Source organism: Lepus europaeus, chromosome 13, assembly GCF_033115175.1.
Source record: "Lepus europaeus isolate LE1 chromosome 13, mLepTim1.pri, whole genome shotgun sequence".
Lineage (NCBI taxonomy): Eukaryota > Metazoa > Chordata > Mammalia > Lagomorpha > Leporidae > Lepus > Lepus europaeus.
This window is the reverse complement of record NC_084839.1, coordinates 21008572-21026335: the sequence shown is the minus strand read 5'-3', so window position 1 is coordinate 21026335 and position 17764 is coordinate 21008572. Positions and strand designations below refer to the sequence as shown.

At 42.5% G+C, this 17764-nt stretch overlaps 1 protein-coding gene across 2 annotated transcripts in view; it reads left to right on the top strand.

The window, feature by feature from the left end:
• Window positions 1-17764, top strand: part of ATAD2B (ATPase family AAA domain containing 2B) — a 207040-nt gene that overhangs the window by 61612 nt on the left and 127664 nt on the right. For both annotated transcript variants that reach the window (XM_062209028.1, XM_062209027.1), the window contains exons 10-11: window positions 2270-2381; window positions 6847-6962. In XM_062209028.1, the coding sequence (XP_062065012.1) occupies window positions 2270-2381; window positions 6847-6962 (228 nt within the window). The remainder of the gene's footprint in view (window positions 1-2269; window positions 2382-6846; window positions 6963-17764) is intronic.

Below are 17764 nucleotides of genomic sequence, written 5' to 3'. Positions count from 1 at the left end.
AAGATTAATTAATTTATTTGAAAGGGAAGGAGAGAAGGATCTGATGTTCGCTGGTTCTGATTTACTCTCCAAAAGGCTGCAATAGCTAGGTCAGATTGAGGCCATAGCCAGGAATCTGGAACTCCATCCAGAGCCATCCTCTGCTAGTTTCCCAGGCAAATTAACAGGGAATTGTAGCAGAAGTAGAGCACCTGGGATTTGAACTGATATAAGATGCCGGCATCTTCATAAGCGGTAGCTTAACTTGCTGTGCCCAGACTCTAGCCCCAAGACTTTAGGTTAAATAAAAGAATTTAATGCCTCTTTAATCTGAACTATTCTGATAATCTACCTTGAGAATATATTTTTGAAGTATTAGGATTAAGAAATATTAAGTTCTAGTCATTATAGAAGCTATACTTTTTTTTTTTTTTTTTTTGACAGGCAGAGTTAGAGAGAGAAAGCCGTTGGTTCACCCCCCAAATGGCTGTTACGGCCGGCGTGCTGCGTCGATCTGAAGCCAGGAGCCAGGTGCTTCCTCCTGGTCTCCCATGAGGGTGCAGGGCCCAAGCACTTGGGCCATCCTCCACTGCACTCCCGGGCCACAGCAGAGAACTGGACTGGAAGAGGAACAACTGGGACAGAATCCGGCACCCCAACCAGGACTAGAACCCGGGGTGCCGGCACCGTAGGCGGAGGATTACCCAAGTGAGCCACGGCACTGGCTGAAGGTGTACTTTTTTGAAACTGTTGTTGTCGGCCGGCGCCGTGGCTTAACAGGCTAATCCTCCGCCTTGCAGCACTGGCACACCAGGTTCTAGTCCCGGTTGGGGCACCAGATTCTGTCCCGGTTGCCCTTCTTCCAGGCCAGCTCTCTGTTATGTCCCAGGAAGGCAGTGGAGGATGGCCCAAGTGCTTGGGCCCTGCACCCGCATGGGAGACCAGGAGAAGCACCTGGCTCCTGGCTTTGGATCAGTGAGATGCGCCGGCGGCAGCGGTCATTGGAGGGTGAACCAATGGCAAAGGAAGACCTTTCTCTCTGTCTCTCTCTCTCTCACTATCCACTCTGCCTCTCAAAAAAAAAAAAAAAAAAAAAAAAAAAAAAGAAACTGTTGTTGTCATCTTTTAATGTTAACCTAAGGTTGAAAAAGGAAGTAGATTATATTTACTTAGTGGATAATAAAACTAAATAAGTATAAGATTTTTAGATACTAGAGAGCTCTCCTAAACTGTTACACACAAATGATAAAGCTATCTAGAATTGTTTCTTTGAATAAAAGGGAAAGAAACCTCTCTAATCATATAAACTGACTAGATATATTCACATAATACCTGAGGATAAGTGTAACAAAGCTTAATTTAATTTTAATTCCATATAGTATAATGTACATAATTGTATTTTTATTCTATAATTGTATAATATGGGGAATGAAGTATATGATGACATTTTCCTCAGTTGAAAAATAGATTGGGCTCTTTGTACACTAGATTAATGATCTTGTTTGCATTATATTGTGAATAACTATTTGTGGTCTATTGAAAAGAATTTAGGGGGGCTGGCATTGTGGCTCAGTGCATTAAGCTGTTACTTGCAGTGCTGATACCTTATATTGGAGTGGAGGCTTGAGTCCTGATTATTCCCTCCTCCCCTTTTTAAAGATGTATTTATTTATTTGAAAGTCAGACTTACAGAGAAAGAGAGAGATCTTCTAACCCCTGGTTCACTTCCCAGGTGGCTGAAACCAGTAGCCAGGAGCCAGGAGCTTCTTCCAGGTTTTCCACATGAGCTTCAGGGGCCCAAACATCTTCTGATGCTTTTCCCAAGCCATTAGATGGGCACTGGATTGAAGTGGAGCAGCTGGTACAGAAACCAGTGCCCATATGGGATGCCACACAGCAGCAGCCATTCAGGCTGTTCCACTTCATGTCGAGCTTCCTGCGAACATGCTTGTGGAGGCAGCAGAGGATGGCCCAAGTCCTTGGACCCTTGCCACCCATGTAGGGGACCAGGATGGAGTTTGTGGCCACTGGGTATTGAACCAGAAGATGGAAGATTTCTCTCTCTCACTGTCTGTTCCTCCTTTTTTGTGTGTCTGCCTTCTAGAGAAACAAATTTTTAAAACCTTAGAGCCATCCTTAAAAAGTAGTTAAAAATATGAAATCCTTCATTATTATTTTCTGGGTTATAAAAAAAGAAGAAAGATAAAAATATGTCAACAATTTAAGCTTATTGTGACATTAAAAATATTAAAATGCTAATACTGTTTACTTGAATTTTTATAATTTTCAGATGTTTGCCTATGAACTTCAGAGCAGAAGACTTAGCTAGTGGTATTCTCCGAGAACGAGTGAAAGTAGGCGCAAGCTTGGCCGATGTTGATCCAATGAACATTGATAAATCAGTAAGTTTTTTTCTTTTTTTTGAGATTTAAAAGTATTTATTAGAGTCAAAGGCCTCCAGCCGGAGTGGGCATGGAGAGGGGCTTCCAAGAGAGGAGAACCCAAAGGGACTGGTGACACTGGGCTTTTTAAGTGTAATTTCGAAGGAAAAAAAAAACCCTCTACAATCAGATTGGCATTACATTACCAGGGAGGGACAAAAACCCTCAGAAGACCTTATTTACAGTTCTCCATCCTGTCTGGCCTGCTAAGGGTGGGATATTCACAATAAGCTGTGAGCCCAGGAAGAGCTCCCTTGCTGTTCTCATGGTAAATTTGGAGATTGCAAAGAAAGGAGGGCAGCCTATTTGTTCTTGTTAAAGATAAAGTTTTGAGGGCCGGCGCCGTGGCTCAACAGGCTAATCCTCCGCCTTGCGGCGCCGGCACACCGGGTTCTAGTCCCGGTTGGGGCACCGGGTTCTGTACCGGTTGCCCCTCTTCTAGGCGAGCTCTCTGCTATGGCCCAAGTGCTTGGGCCCTACACCCCATGGGAGACCAGGAGAAGCACCTGGCTCCTGCCTTCGGATCAGCGCGGTGCACCGGCTGCAGCGCGCTGGCCACGGTGGCCATTGGAGGGTGAACCAATGGCAAAGGAAGACCTTTCTGTCTCTCTCTCTCTCTCACTGTTCACTCTGCCTGTCAAAATAAATAAATAAATAAAAAATATAAAGATAAAGTTTTGGGGAAGGAGGCAAATATTTTACACCCCAAATTCCATTGGTATCCCCTGACTATCTATTAACCCATCAAGTCAGTAAGTTTTGTAAATGTTTTTGTAGAAGCTTTTTTTGTTTGTTGTTTACCAAAAATTTTTTCCTTGTTTCTTTTCTTTTTTTTTAATTTTTTAATTTTTTTTTTTTTTGACAGGCAGAGTGGATAGTGAGAGAGATAGAGAGAAAGGTCTTCCTTTTTGCCGTTGGTTCACCCTCCAATGGCCGCCGCAGTAGGTGCGCTGCGGCCGGCGCACGGCGCTGATCCGATGGCAGGAGCCAGGTGCTTCTCCTGGTCTCCCATGGGGTGCAGGGCCCAAGCACTTGGGCCATCCTCCATTGCACTCCCTGGCCACAGCAGAGAGCTGGCCTGGAAGAGGGGCAACCGGGACAGGATCGGTGCCCAGACTGGGACTAGAACTGGTGTGCCGGCGCCGCAAGGCGGAGGATTAGCCTATTGAGCCGCGGCGCCGGCCTTTTTCCTTGTTTCTAAAGCGTCCTGTGTTAAATGTAGAAAATTCAAGCATGACCAATATTTATGTTTTGATGTGTGATTTGTTATCTGAGAACCCTGGACACATGAGATGCTAAGTCAGAGTTAGATTTTTTTCATTTCATTGTTACTGGAATATATAATTGGTAAGGAATGAGGCTGAGAGGTTATGAGTGACATGGTTTCATAAACTGTGATAGCCAATGAGCTGTTATTGAAGTGGCTTTGTTTCATGATCAGATTTGCGTTTTAGGTAGATAGTGCTGCCTATGATATGGTTAATGAATTTTGGAGAAGCGAGGCTAGCATTAGAGAGATTAGTTTAGACATTGCAATAATTTGGAATATTGGTTTTGGTAGAAAGTAGAGTAATAGTGCAGAGTAGTAGGTATATTTGAAGGAATTGAGGATTAAATTCAGATATAATGCAATTTGGTGAATTAATTGGGAATGAGGGAGAGAAACAAATTGAGGGTTTTACCCAGGTTTCTGGTTTACACAACTAGGTGGACAATGGATGGACTGGATGCATAATGGATAGTTCCATTCTCTGAAACAGGGAACATAAGGCGAGGAATAAGATGGGAAGGTGATTTAAATTATGTGTAGACATGTTTTAACTATCTGCGGTATACCACAAGTGGAAGTGAATTGTAGGCAATTTTTTTTTTAGGTTTGCCATTAGGGAGAAATATTTGGACTAGAGATTCAGATATGAGTCATCAAAATAAAGGTTGTTAAATCAGTATAGGGGCCAGCGCCATGGCTCACCAGGCTAATCCTCCGCCTGCGGTACCGGCACCCTGGGTTCTAGTCCTCGTTGGGACGCTGGATTCTTTCCCGGTTGCTCCTCTTCCTGTCCAGTTCTCTGCTGTGGCCCTGGAAGGCAGTGGAGGATGGCCCAAGTCCTTGGGCCTTACACCTGCATGGGAAACCAGGAGGAAGCGCCTGGCTCCTAGCTTCGGATTGGTGTGGTGCACCGGCCGTCGCAGCCATTTAGGGGGTAAATCAATGGAAGGAAGACCTTTCTCTCTCTCTCTCTCTCTCTCTCTCTCTCTCACTCTCACTCTCACTCTCACTCTCACTCTCACTCTATTCTGCCTGTCCAAAAAAAAAAAAAAAAATTTAGTAAAGGAAATAGATTGTTGGGGCTGGTGCTGTGGTGCAGCAGGTTAAAGCCCTGGCCTGCAGTGCCAGCATCCCATATGGGCGCTGGTTCAAATCCCCACTGCTCCACTTCTGATCCAGCTCTCTGCTATGGCCTGGGAAAGCAGTAGAGGTTGGTCCAAGTACTTGGGCTTCTGGCTTCAGATCAGCTCAGCTCCTGCCATTGTAGCCATTTGGGGAGTGAACCAGCACATGGTTCTCTCTGTCTCTACTTCTCTCTGTAACTCTTTCACATAAAAGCAAAATAAATCTTAAAAAAAAAAAAAAAAAAAAAGTAGATTGTTTGTATCCAGGGCAAAGTATATAGCATGAAAAGAGACACAAAATTGAGACGATATGGTAGATTTTTTCACCTTGTTGATAGTGTCTTACTTTGGGGGATACTTTGGAATAAGGTTATTGCATATCTAAGGACTTGCTTTCATCTTTGTTCTATAAATCTCTATTACATAGTTTAACTGACTCATATGAGAGATTTACAAAGTTACCAAATAGAGTTGCATATACATTTGAAAATGAAATTTTAACTCTCTCCATTTGAAGTCATATAGGGAAGTATTTATAACAATAGCCTCAGAAAATTTTAGAGTATTAAATATGCCCAGAACCTCACCTAATAGCTTATTTTCTGATTAAGTAAGATCACTTATTTTAATGATCTTTGCTTATTTGGTTTACTACTCCTTACTTTGTTGAATCTAGTTAGCTTTTAGATGTCTCTGCTAGTTAGAAAAACTTTATTTCTATAAAATTAGATATTATTTATAAGAAAGTTTGGCTTCTCTTGGGATGTTTCTGTTATTTAACTTCTGTTATTATTTTTCTAGTTTAAGTTTTTCTATCATAACAATATATAAATTAGAACATTTTCAAATAGCATAACAAAACAAAGAAGCAGGAAAAAAGATCTACTTTAATCTACTAGTCAGAAGCAATTGTTAACAGTTTGGCACACTTTGCTTCCAACATGCTTGTTCTATTCACTTTTCTTCTTCTTCTTCCTCTTCCTCCTCCTCCTCCTCTTCCTCGTCTTCCTCCTCCTTCTTCCTCCTCTTCTTCCTCCTCCTCCTCCCTCGTCCTCTCTCCTTCCTTCTCCTCCTTTCTTCTTCGTCTTCCTCCTCCTTTCTTCTTTCTTCTGATTTTATTTATTTATTGAGAGGCAGAGTTACAGGCAGAGAGAGGGAGAAACAGAGAGAGAGGTCTTCCATCCTCTGGATCACTCCCCAAATGGGTGCAATGGACAGAGCTGGGCTGATTCAAAGGCAGGAGCTTCCTCAGGTCTCCTACTTGGGTACAGGGGACCAAGCACTTGGACCATCTTCCACTACTTTCCCAGGCCACAACAGAGAGCTGGATCAGAAGAGGAGCAACTGGGATATGAACTGGTGTCCATATTGGATGCTGATGCCACAGAGAGAGGCTTAGCCTACTATGCCACAGCGCTGGCTCCTTGCTTTTCTCCTTTACATGAACTTTTAGCTGTGTAAATTATGATGGGTGAGAGGAAAAGTCTTTGTTGCTTCTTGAGATAGATTAGTGTTTCTCCAAATAGTTTTTCATTATTGTCCCATAAGAAAAATTAAATTTCTTCCTTTATTAGAGAAATTAAACTTTAGAGAAGAAGACTTTGTAAGATTTGGTTGTGCATTAGAGGGCCATATTACTGTATAGTTAAGGTTTTCTTGCCCTAACTCTGAGCCATTTTTTGCCCCCTGTGGATTACACTGCCCCTGCTGAGAATGCATGAGATATTTTGAAAGACATTTAAATTATTAGAATATAAATATATTTCCTGTAGATAACCACTGAGGTTTAGGTTGGACTTTAATCCTGGTCCTGAGTTAGTAGATTAAAGAACAGTAGCTTGATTTGCATGAACTGAAATGTAAACTTGAATTTTACTGTGTTTCTACTCTTCTCTGTGTGTGTACTTAATTTTTAAAAGTTCCTACTGAAGGCATGCATTTCTGAATCATAGGACTATTTATTTCACAAATTTACAAAATTTTGTAAAACATATGAAATAAATTTCTATTCAACTTTTTCCTTTTCTCCAAGGTACGATTTGATAGCATAGGTGGGCTGAGCCACCATATTCATGCGCTAAAGGAAATGGTGGTATTCCCACTTTTGTATCCAGAAATTTTTGAAAAATTTAAAATTCAGCCTCCAAGGTAAGTAATATCTTTTAAAACAATTTTTAGTTTTGTTTTAATTCTTTTTTAACAGATTCACTATGCGTCGTAGATGCAATTCTAAGAACATAATGATATTCCTTTCCTCCCTTCCTCCCTTCCTCTCTCCCTCTCTCTCTCCTGTCTCCCTTCCACCATCTTTCCTTCTTCTCATTTTTTAGTTTTTGAGATAACATTTTAAATTTACATTGCAATAAAAAGGCTTAAAGCTTTGCTTAATAAGAAGTTTAACAAGTAAAAAGCAAAAAGATCCTAGTTTAATGGGAATATGGACAATGGTTATAAACAGTAATTGAATAGAAAAATGACCATTTAGGCCGGTGCCGTGGCTTAACAGGCTAATCCTCCGCCTTGCGGCGCCGGCACACCGGGTTCTAGTCCCGGTGAGGGCGCCGGATTCTATCCCGGTTGCCCCTCTTCCAGGCCAGCTCTCTGCTATGGCCCGGGAAGGCAGTGGAGGATGACCCAAGTCCTTGGGCCCTGCCCCAGCATGGGAGACCAGGAGAAGTGCCTGGCTCCTGGCTTCGGATCAGCGCGATGAACTGGCCGCAGCAGCCATTGGAGGGTGAACCAACGGCAAAAAGGAAGACCCTTCTCTCTGTCTCTCTCTCTCACTATCCACTCTGCCTGTCCAAAAAAAAAAAAAAAAGAAAAGAAAAGAAAAATGACCATTTAACCCACATACACGTAAATTTTAAAGTAATCACAGATCGGCCGGCGCCGTGGCTCAACAGGCTAATCCTCCGCCTTGCGGCGCTGGCACACCGGGTTCTAGTCCCGGTTGGGGCACCGATCCTGTCCCGGTTGCCCCTCTTCCAGGCCAGCTCTCTGCTGTGGCTAGGGAGTACAGTGGAGGATGGCCCAAGTGCTTGGGTCCTGCACCCCATGGGAGACCAGGAGAAGCACCTGGCTCCTGCCATCGGAACAGCGCGGTGCCCCGGCCGCAGCGCGCTACCGCGGCAGCCATTGGAGGGTGAACCAACGGCAAAAGGAAGACCTTTCTCTCTGTCTCTCTCTCTCTCTCACTGTCCACTCTGCCTGTCAAAAAAAAAAAAAAAGTAATCACAGATCATTGAAACTGTAGAAATACAGCATTCTAAACCACTGATTTCACAAAGATATAAAACAAACTTTTACAACACTATATTTTAAAAATTTTAGTTCCCATACATACGGGAGAAATGTGGTATTAGTCTTTCTGGGTCCAGCTTATTTCACTCAACATGATGTCCTCCAGTTGCATCCATTTTGCTGCATATGATAGAATTTCAGTCTTTTTTATAGCTGAAAAATATTCCATTGTGTGTATATAGACCACATTTTCTTTATCCAGTCGTCTGATGATGGACACATTAATGGATTCCAAATTTTGGCTACCGTGAATAGTGCTGTTATGAACATGGTGGTGCAGGTGTTTTTTTGAGTGTTTTTCCTTTCATTTGTTTATTTTTATAAAGAAAACAGATTTCATGTATTTCATATATACATTTTTAACTATATGATAGTTCTCACCCTCCTCCCTTCCCTCCCAGCCTTCCTCTTCCTTCTTACTCTCACTGATTGTTAGAATTTTGCTGAATCCCACACTAGGCTTTAAATAGTTACAAAATCTACCCAAATCTTAATCGTTGAATTTTTATTAACATTAAATTCAAATTTCCATTTAACAATATCTATTTGTGTTTGATAGTAATTATTGTAACTCCTATTTCCCCAAAGATATTTATATGTTCCAAGATTTTCAGGTTATTCAATGTTTTCACATTGTTTGACCACTTAACCTAATGACAGATAAGAATATGAAAATTGTTATGAGTGAAAAGTAAAAAGCTTCTGAAAAATGAATTTCTCTTTTGTCAACGAACTTGATGTAACTGGAGCTCTTTACACTAATCTAGACCCAGAAAGAAAAATTTGCATGTTTTCTCTTATAAGTGGAAGTTAATGTATAAAAATCATGTTTATATCATTTGATACACAGTTATAAATATTTCTTCATTAAATCACACAATGTACATGATAATGTAGCCTCCTTTCCTTTTTTTATAGAAAGCTTTTATTTAATAAATATAACTTTCATAAGTATAACTTTTGGATTATAGCAGTTCTTCCCTCCATACCTACCTTCCCACTCCCAAACCATCCCACCTCTTATTCCCTCTCCCATCCCATTCTTTATTAAGATTCATTTTTAGTTATCTTTATATGCAGAAGATCAACTCTGTACTAAGTAAAGATTTCAACAGTTTGCACCCAGACACACAAAGTTTAAAGTACTGTTTGAAGATTAGTTTTTTTTTTTTTTTTTTTTGACAGGCAGAGTTAGACAGTGAGAGAGACAGAGAGACAGAGAGAAAGATCTTCCTTCTGTTGGTTCACCCCCTAAATGGCCACCACTACAGCCAGCGTGGTGCGCCGATCCAAAGCCAGGAGCCAGGTGCTTCCTCCTGGTCTGCCATGCAGATGCAGGGCCCAAGCACTTGGGCCATCCTTCACAGCCTTCCCGGGCCACAGCAGAGAGCTGGACTGGAAGAGGAGCAACCGGAACAAAATCTGGCACCCCGACCAGGACTAGAACCTGGGGTGCCGGCGCTGCAGGCGGAGGATTAGCCTAGTGAGCCGTGGCGCCACCCTGAAGATAAGTTTTACCGTTAATTCTCATAGTACAACACATTAAGGACAGAGGTCCTACATGGGCAGCAGGAGCACAGGGACTCCTGTTGTTGATTTATCAATTGACATTCTTATTTATGATGTCAGAGATCACCCAAGACTCTTGTGATGAGCTGCCAAGGCTATGGAAGCCTCTTGAGTCCACAAACTCTGACAGTATTTAGACCAGGCCATAATCAAAGTGGAAGTTCTTTCCTCCCTTCAGACAAAGTACCTCCTTCTATGATGGCCCCTTCATTCCACCAGGATCTCACTCACAGAGATATTTCATGTAGGTCATTTTTGCCACAGTGTCTTGGCTTTCCATGCCTGAAATGCGCTCATGGGCTTTTTAGCCAGATCTGAATGCCCTAAGAGCTGATTCTGAGGCCAGAGTGCTGTTTAGGGCATTTGTCATTCTATGAGTCTGCTGCGTGTCCTACTTCCCGTGTTGTATCGTTCTCTCCTTTTTAATTCTATCAATTATTATTAGCAGACATTTGGTCTTATTTATGTGATCCCTTTAACACTTACTCAAATCTTTATGGTCGCAGGTGTCTTTTTTTGATACATTTTGTTCAAGTCTTTTTGGTATATATCTAGTAGTGAGATGGCTGGATCATAAGGCAAGTCTGTTTCTCGTTTTAACACTGTTTTCATGTGGCTGCACTAATTTACGTTCCCACCAACAGTGTATCAGTTCTCCCCTTTGTACACATCCTGGTCAGCATTTGTTACTCTCTCTGTTTTGGATTTTAGCCATTCTGCCAGGGTTGAGGTGATATCTTTTTGTGGTTTTGATTTCCATTTCCCTGATATCTAGTGATGTTGAGCATTTTTTCATATATTTGTTGGCTGTTTGTATTTCTTCTTTAGAGAACTGTTTATTGAAGTCCTTTGTCAATTTCTCAACCACATTGGTAGTTTTTTGTTGTATGTTTTTAAGTTGCTGATATATTTGGGATGTTAATCCTTTGTCAGATGGGTGGTTTGCAAATTTTTTTTCCTATTCTGTTTGATGTCTTCACTCTATTGATCATTTCCTTTGCTTTGCAAAAGCTCCTGAGTTTGATGTAGTCCCATTTACTTAGTTTTGCTTTTGTTGCATGTGCTTTGGGGTTTCTTTTTTCTTTTTTTCCAAGAAGTCGTACTCTACACCAATGTGTCTTGGAGTGTTTTCCCAACATTTTCTCCCAGCAACTTCAAAGTCTCGGGTCTTTTTTTTTTTTTTTTTTTAAGATTTATTTATTTTATTTGAAAGTCAGAGTTACAAAGAGAGGAGAGACAGAGAGAAAGATTTTCCATCTGCTGATTCACTCCTCAAATGGCCACAATGGCTGGGGCTGACAATGTGATGACAATATACCTTGGGGAAAACCTTTTTTTGGTTGAGTAGCTTGGGGTTCATTGAGCTTCTTGTATTTGAATGTCCATCTCTTTCAAGACCTGGGACATTATCAAGCATTATTTCATTTAGCAGGTTCCTAATGCCTTTTTCCTTTTCTCTTTCAGGAATGCCTATGATATGGATGTTTGGTCATTTAATAGTATTCTGTATTTCACATAGACTTTCTTCATTCTTTTAACTTCTTTGTTTTTATCTGATTGAATTATTTCAAAATTCTTGTCCTCGAGGTCAGAAATTCTTTCTTCCACTTGGTCTATTCTGTCAAAGCTCTCAGTTGTATTTTTTATTTCACTGATGAAGATTTCATCTCCAAAATTTCTATTTGGTTCTTTTTTTTTTTTTTTTGACAGGCAGAATTAGATGGTGAGAGAGAGAGAAAGACAGAGAGAAAGGTCTTCCTTCCGTTGGTTCACACTCCAAACGGCACGCTGCGCCGATCCGAAACCAGGAGCCAGGTGCTTCCTCCTGGTCTCTCATGTGGGTGCAGGGTCCAAGCACTTGGGCTATCCTCCACTGCCTTCCCGGGCCACAGCAGAGAGCTGGACTGGAAGAGGAGCAATTAGTACAGAATCCGGCTCCCCAACCGGGACTAGAACTCAGAGTGCTGGTGCCGCAGGCGGAGGATTAGCCTAGTGAGCTGCAGCGCCAGCCTCTATTTGGTTCTTAATGAGTCTGTTTCCTTAGTAATATTTTCATTCATGTCATTCATTGATTTCTCATCTCTTTAATCTGTGTATCTGTATTCTTTGCATCTCATTCAGTTTCCTTACAGTCATTATTTTGAGTTCTATGTCTGACATTTCATAGATTTCCTTCTGTTCAGGATCTAACTCTTGAGGAATATTGTGTTCTTTTGGAGGCATAATGCTACCTTGCTTCTTCATGTCTCCTGTGTCTCTACATTGATGTCTGCCCATCCAATGTATTCGTTCCATCTTCTTCAGTCATCGCATCTCAAAGTGTCAATTTCACTTCTACAGGTTTCCTTTTAGGGGCTCTGTTAGTTAACACAGATCAAGGAGAACATATGGTAATTGACCTTTTGGGACTGGCTTATTTCACTAAGTATAATGTTTTCCAGTTGTATTCATTTTGTTGCAAATGACAGTATTTCATTTTTTTTATAGCTGTGTAGTATTCTATGGTGTACAAAGCCTATAATTTCTTTATCCAGTCTTCAGTTGATTGACATTTATGTTGATTCTGTATCTTAGTTATTATGATTGAGCTGCAATAAACTTGGGGGTGTATATAACTCTTTCATATGCTGATTTCATTTCCCTTGGGCAAATTCCCAAGAGTGGGATGGCTGGGTCAATTGTCCCTTCTTCTTTATTGAGTAGGTTTTATTGGAAAAGAGCTATGATTTAGCTAGAATGCAGGCTGTCACCTGGCTTGTTGCTTTGGCTTTGGTTGTAAGTGAACCCACGAGTGTAGTCTCTGAGTGATTTCTTCTGTCTTAATCAATGTCAGCTGTGTCTGTAAGTGACACAGTGGTCTAGTGTGCTGCAGTTCATAGGGATGGAAGTATGGCTATGAGTTGAATATGGATTTCCTTGCGGGTATACCTTTGGCCCACAGAGAGCTGGGTGTCGTCTCCCTGGTGAATGTGATAGCCAGGGCCTTGTTCTTGGTGCTTAGGGAGACAAGGGTAGCTACCCTCTTGTCCTACTGGCAAGCCTGAGTGGCACTAGGGCTTATGGCACCAATTGCTGTGACTTTAGGACTGTGTGATACAGGTGGACCCTTCCTCAGGTCCTAGGAGAGTCCAACTGGGCTGTGGCTTATAATACAACAGCTCTAGTCCTTGGACTAGAGGATGTGAAGTGAATCCTGTTGCAGTCTTACGGGGTGACTACAATGTATACAGGAGATTTTACTGTGGAGGGCGTGAGTCTAGAGGGGTGAAATGCAGGTGAGTCCTTACCTATGTCCACCAGGTAGAGTCCAGTGGCACCAGGAAATTGAGAATGAGTTGTTACAGGGGCCAGTGCTGTGGCATGGCAAGTAAAGCCGCTGCCTATAGTGCTGGCATCCCATATGGACATCTGACATATGGGCCCAGCCACTCTACTTCCTAGCCAGCTCTCTGCTGTGGCCTGGGAAAGCAGTAGAAGATGGCCCAAGTCCTTGGGTGTCAGCACCCACATGGGAGACCTGGAGAAGCTCCTGGCTCCTGGCTTCGGATCAGCCCAGCCCTGGCCATTGCAGCCATTTGGGAAGTGAGTCAGTAGGTGGAAGACCTCCCTCTCAAACTCTGCCTCTGCCTCTGTAACTCTGCCTTTCAAATAAATAAATAGATAAATCTTTTAACAAAAAAAGTGATCATAAAAAAAAGAATGAATTGTTACAGTCCTGGTTTTGCAGGGTATAGTGGGGTCTCCCAGAGTGGGAGCAGATTTTTTTATGGGCGGCTTTGGTGTTAGCTCCCAGCAGCTTAGGTAAATTACCCTGACTCATCTACTGTGTAAGTGTAGCTCTGGAGCTAATGCCCCAAAACTCCCACAGTTGCAGGATGTAGGGGATCCTACACGTTGCCCTGACTCTGACTTCTGGTAGGAGCAGAGTAAAGGCGCCACTGTGTAGGTGGGAGAGGGCAGGAAAGGAAAGCAAGCCAGACTCTGCTCCAAGCCTGGTAGTCGCTCAGACACCAGTCAGCTCCCCGGGTTAAAGTAAGTCAGTGTGTAACTGTGGAATTCCCAGTTCGTACGATTTCTTCCTGCCTTAAAGTGGTAAGATGGCAACTCAAAGCCAGCCTCTGTCTTCTCTCCTCTTGTCCCATGGAGTCTTCATGTTCATGGTTTTTTAATTTTTAAATTTTTTTTTGGTTTTGTTTTGTTTTTTGCTTCTTCGCCAAAAATTTCCATCAGATCCCTGGAAACTTAGTCCTTTCTTTGTTCTTTTCATATCTCAGAGAGGCTTATATTAGTGTGGCTACACCCTATTCAGCCATCTTGGATCCTCCAGTAATATCTTATTGTTAACTTACTGTCGTTTTTACTGTTTATCAAGTTTCAATTAATTAGGAAACCAGAAATATTTTCTATGCATTTATTTAATGCTTTTTGTCAATGCAATTTAGAAATGAAATTTTATTGTTTAGGGCTCAGAGGCTGGGGTACTAAGTGTGTTCTTGAAGTTTACATTTTAGGATTTAGTGGTCAGGTACAACTTGAGGTTCTATATGTGGGTACTGAGTATACAACTAGATTGCCCAAGTGGATTTTCATGGATTTGGCTTTCTTTCCTTTTTTTATATGACAGGTAGAGTTATAGACAGTGAGAGAGAGAGAGACAGAGAGAAAGGTCTTCCTTCCGTTGGTTCACCCCCCAACACAGCGGGCGCTGTGCCGATCCAAAGCCAGGAGCCAGGTGGATTTGGCTTTCTAACAGCATCAAGCTTCATGCTATATATTCCATAGTTTTTTTTTTTTTTTTTAAAGATTTATATATTTTATTTGGAAGGCAGAGTTTTATATATATAGAGAGATACAGAGAGGGAGAGAGAGAGGTCTTCCATGCCCTGGTTCACTCCCCAAGTGACTACAATGGCCAGAGCTGAGCTGATCTGATGCCAGGAACCAGGAGCTTCTTTCGTGACTCCCATGTGGATTCAGGGCCTCAAGTAATTTTGGCCATCTTCTGCTGTTTTCCCAGGCATATTAGCAGGGAGGTGGATTAGAAGTAGAGCTGCTGGGTCTCAAACCAGTGCCCATATGGGATGCCAGTGCTGCAGGCGGTGGCTTTATGTGCTGCGCCACAGTGCTGGCCCATATTCCATAGTTTTTGAACTTGATTTCATTGAAATATTGACTTGATGATGGCTCTTTTATTAGTTTTTCTTATTTTAAGATTTGTTTATTTATTATTTGAAAGACAGAGTTACAAAGAGGCAGAGGCAGAGAGAGAGAGAGGTCTTCTATTCATTGGTTCACTCCCCAAATAGCTTCAATGGCTGGAGCTGAGCTGATCTGAAGCCAGGAGCTTCTTCTGGATCTCTCATGTAGGTGCAGTAGCCCAAGAACTTGGGCCATTTCCTACTACTTTTCCAGGTCATAGCAGAGAGCTGGATGGGAAATGGAGCAGCCAGGACTTGAACTGGTGCCCACATGGGATGCCATCACTTCAGGCAGCAGCTTTACCTGCTATGCCACAATGCTGGTCCCCATTAGTTTTTGAGACACACACAGACACACACACACACCTCAGTGGCTGCAACTGGATTGGGCCAAAAATTTGGAACCAGGAATTCAATCCAGATCTCCCAAATGGATGGCAGGAACCCAGTTAACTAATTGAGCTGTCACCTGATGCCTCCCATGGTCTCCATTAGCAGGAAGTTAAAGTCTGGTGTTACAGCTGGGAATTGAACATAGATATTCATATGTGGGATAGGAGATTTTTCAGTCACTGGGCTAAATGCGTGCCCCGATGGAATATTTTTGAAATGGGGTGCGGCTAATAATTTTTATTATCAAATTTATTCTAATCAAGAGGTAGTTAGCTAGTGAACTATTAGAAAAGGCTGGCTGGCGCCGCGGCTCAATAGGCTAATCCTCTACCTGTGGTGCCGGCACACCGGGTTCTAGACCGGTTGGTGCGCCGGATTCTGTCCTGGTTGCTCCTCTACCAGTCCAGCTCTCTGCTGTGGCCCGGGAGTGCAGTGGAGGATGGCCCAGGCCCTTGGGTCCTGCACCCACATGGGAGACCAGGAGAGGCAATTGGCTCCTGGCTTCAGATCAGCGTGGTGCCCAGGCCGCAGTGCGCTGGCCACAGCAGCCATTAGGGGGTGAACCAACGGAAAAGGAAGACCCTTTCTGTCTCTCTCTCACTGTCCACTCTGCCTGTCAAAAAATAAATAAAAAATAAATTAAAAAAAGGAAAAGGCTGAGAATTTATGATAAAGGAAATTGGCAGAATGAAGTGTACATATAGTCTGTTAGATTTAAACATGTCTAATTTTGTCAAGGAGGCACTTTTATTCAGACTTGGTTCTAATTTGTTTTCCATATGTTTAAGGATATGGAAATCTAAAATTGTTAGCTATTTGAATGGATTGAAAAGTTGGTTTTTGACAGGCAGAGTGGACAGTGAGAGAGAGAGACAGAGAGAAAGGTCTTCCTTTTGCCGTTGGTTCACCCTCCAATGGCTGCCGCGGCTGGCGCGCTGCAGCCGGCGCACCGCACTGATCCGATGGCAGGAGCCAGGTGCTTCTCCTGGTCTCCCATGGGGTGCAGGGCCCAAGCACTTGGGCCATCCTCCACTGCACTCCCGGGCCACAGCAGAGAGCTGGCCTGGAAGAGGGGCAACCGGGACAGAATCTGGCGCCCCGACCGGGACTGGAACCTGGTGTGCCGGCGCCACAAGGCGGAAGATTAGCCTAGTGAGCCGCAGCACCGGCGGTCTATATAATTTGATAGTGACCTTTTAAAAATATTTATTTGTTTGAAAGGTTGAATTAAACACACACACACACACAGAATGAAAGTGATATCTAGAGTTGTCTTCCATCTATTGGTTCACTCCCCCAAATGAGTGCAACAGCCTGGGCTGGACCAGGCTGAAGCCAGGAGCTAGAAACTCCATCCAGGTTTTCCATGTGGGTGACAGGAACCTCAAGTACTTGAATCATCATTTGCTGCTTCCCAGGTGCTTTAACAGGAAGCTGGATTAGAAGTGAAGTAGTGTTGCATCCACTCGTCTGCTAAAATAGAATATTATAAAGACCAGTGACAGTCACACATGAATTTTATTGAAAATGTGAGGCAAATGAGAGGCAAGGCAACCGATTGGGACCGGTAACTGATTGGGACCAACATTCCTTACCAGAGTGTGGTCTCCCAACAATGAGTTACACAGCTTTTTATAGTATTCTGTCCACTAGGTTTCACAGTTTCAAACCTCTGGTATGCAATGAGCAATAAAAAACCCAGAATATGGTTGTAAGGTAACAGTTAACAATAACAAGCCCAGGAACAATAACAAACCCAAGATATGGTTGTAAGATAATAGGTCAATTTAGGCAGAACTTTTAGGTTGTGTCTTTTCTCAGTTCCTTGGAATTTGAGCCTACATAGTTTCACAAGATACACCCTTAGCCATTAGCAAGCAAAGCTAATATGTACAGAAGCAAGAGATTTGCAATTAGCTTTTAGCCATACTCACTCCATTTTGACTTTGACTCTACGTCATAACTTTTTGTTTTCATTCTTTCATATATTCAAGACACCTTCACATATCAGTAATGTATTATTCTGCTTGACATTTAAACAAAGATTTATTTACTTGGAAAGCAGAGTTATAGAGACAGACAGTGAAAGAGAGAGAGAGAGAGAGAGACAGACAGAGAGAGAGAAAGAGAGGGATCTCTGCTGGTTCATTTCCCAAATGGCTGCAGTGGCTAGGTCTGGGCTAATGGAAGCCAGAAAGCAGAAACTCCACCTTGGTCTCTCACATAGGTGGTAGGATCTCAGTTTTTGGGCCATCTTTTGCTGCCTTCCCAGGTGCATTAGCAGGAAGCTAGAAGCAGAGTAGCTGAGGTAGCTCTCTTATATGGGATGCTGGCTTTTTCACAGTACAGGCCTCTCCCTGTGCTGTTTTGTTAGTAGTATTTTATTTTGTATATATACCTGTATTTACCTCTCTCTCTCTCTTTTTTTTTTAAAAGATTTATTTTATTTATTTGAAAGATGGAGTTACAGAGCGAGAGGTAGAGTCAGAG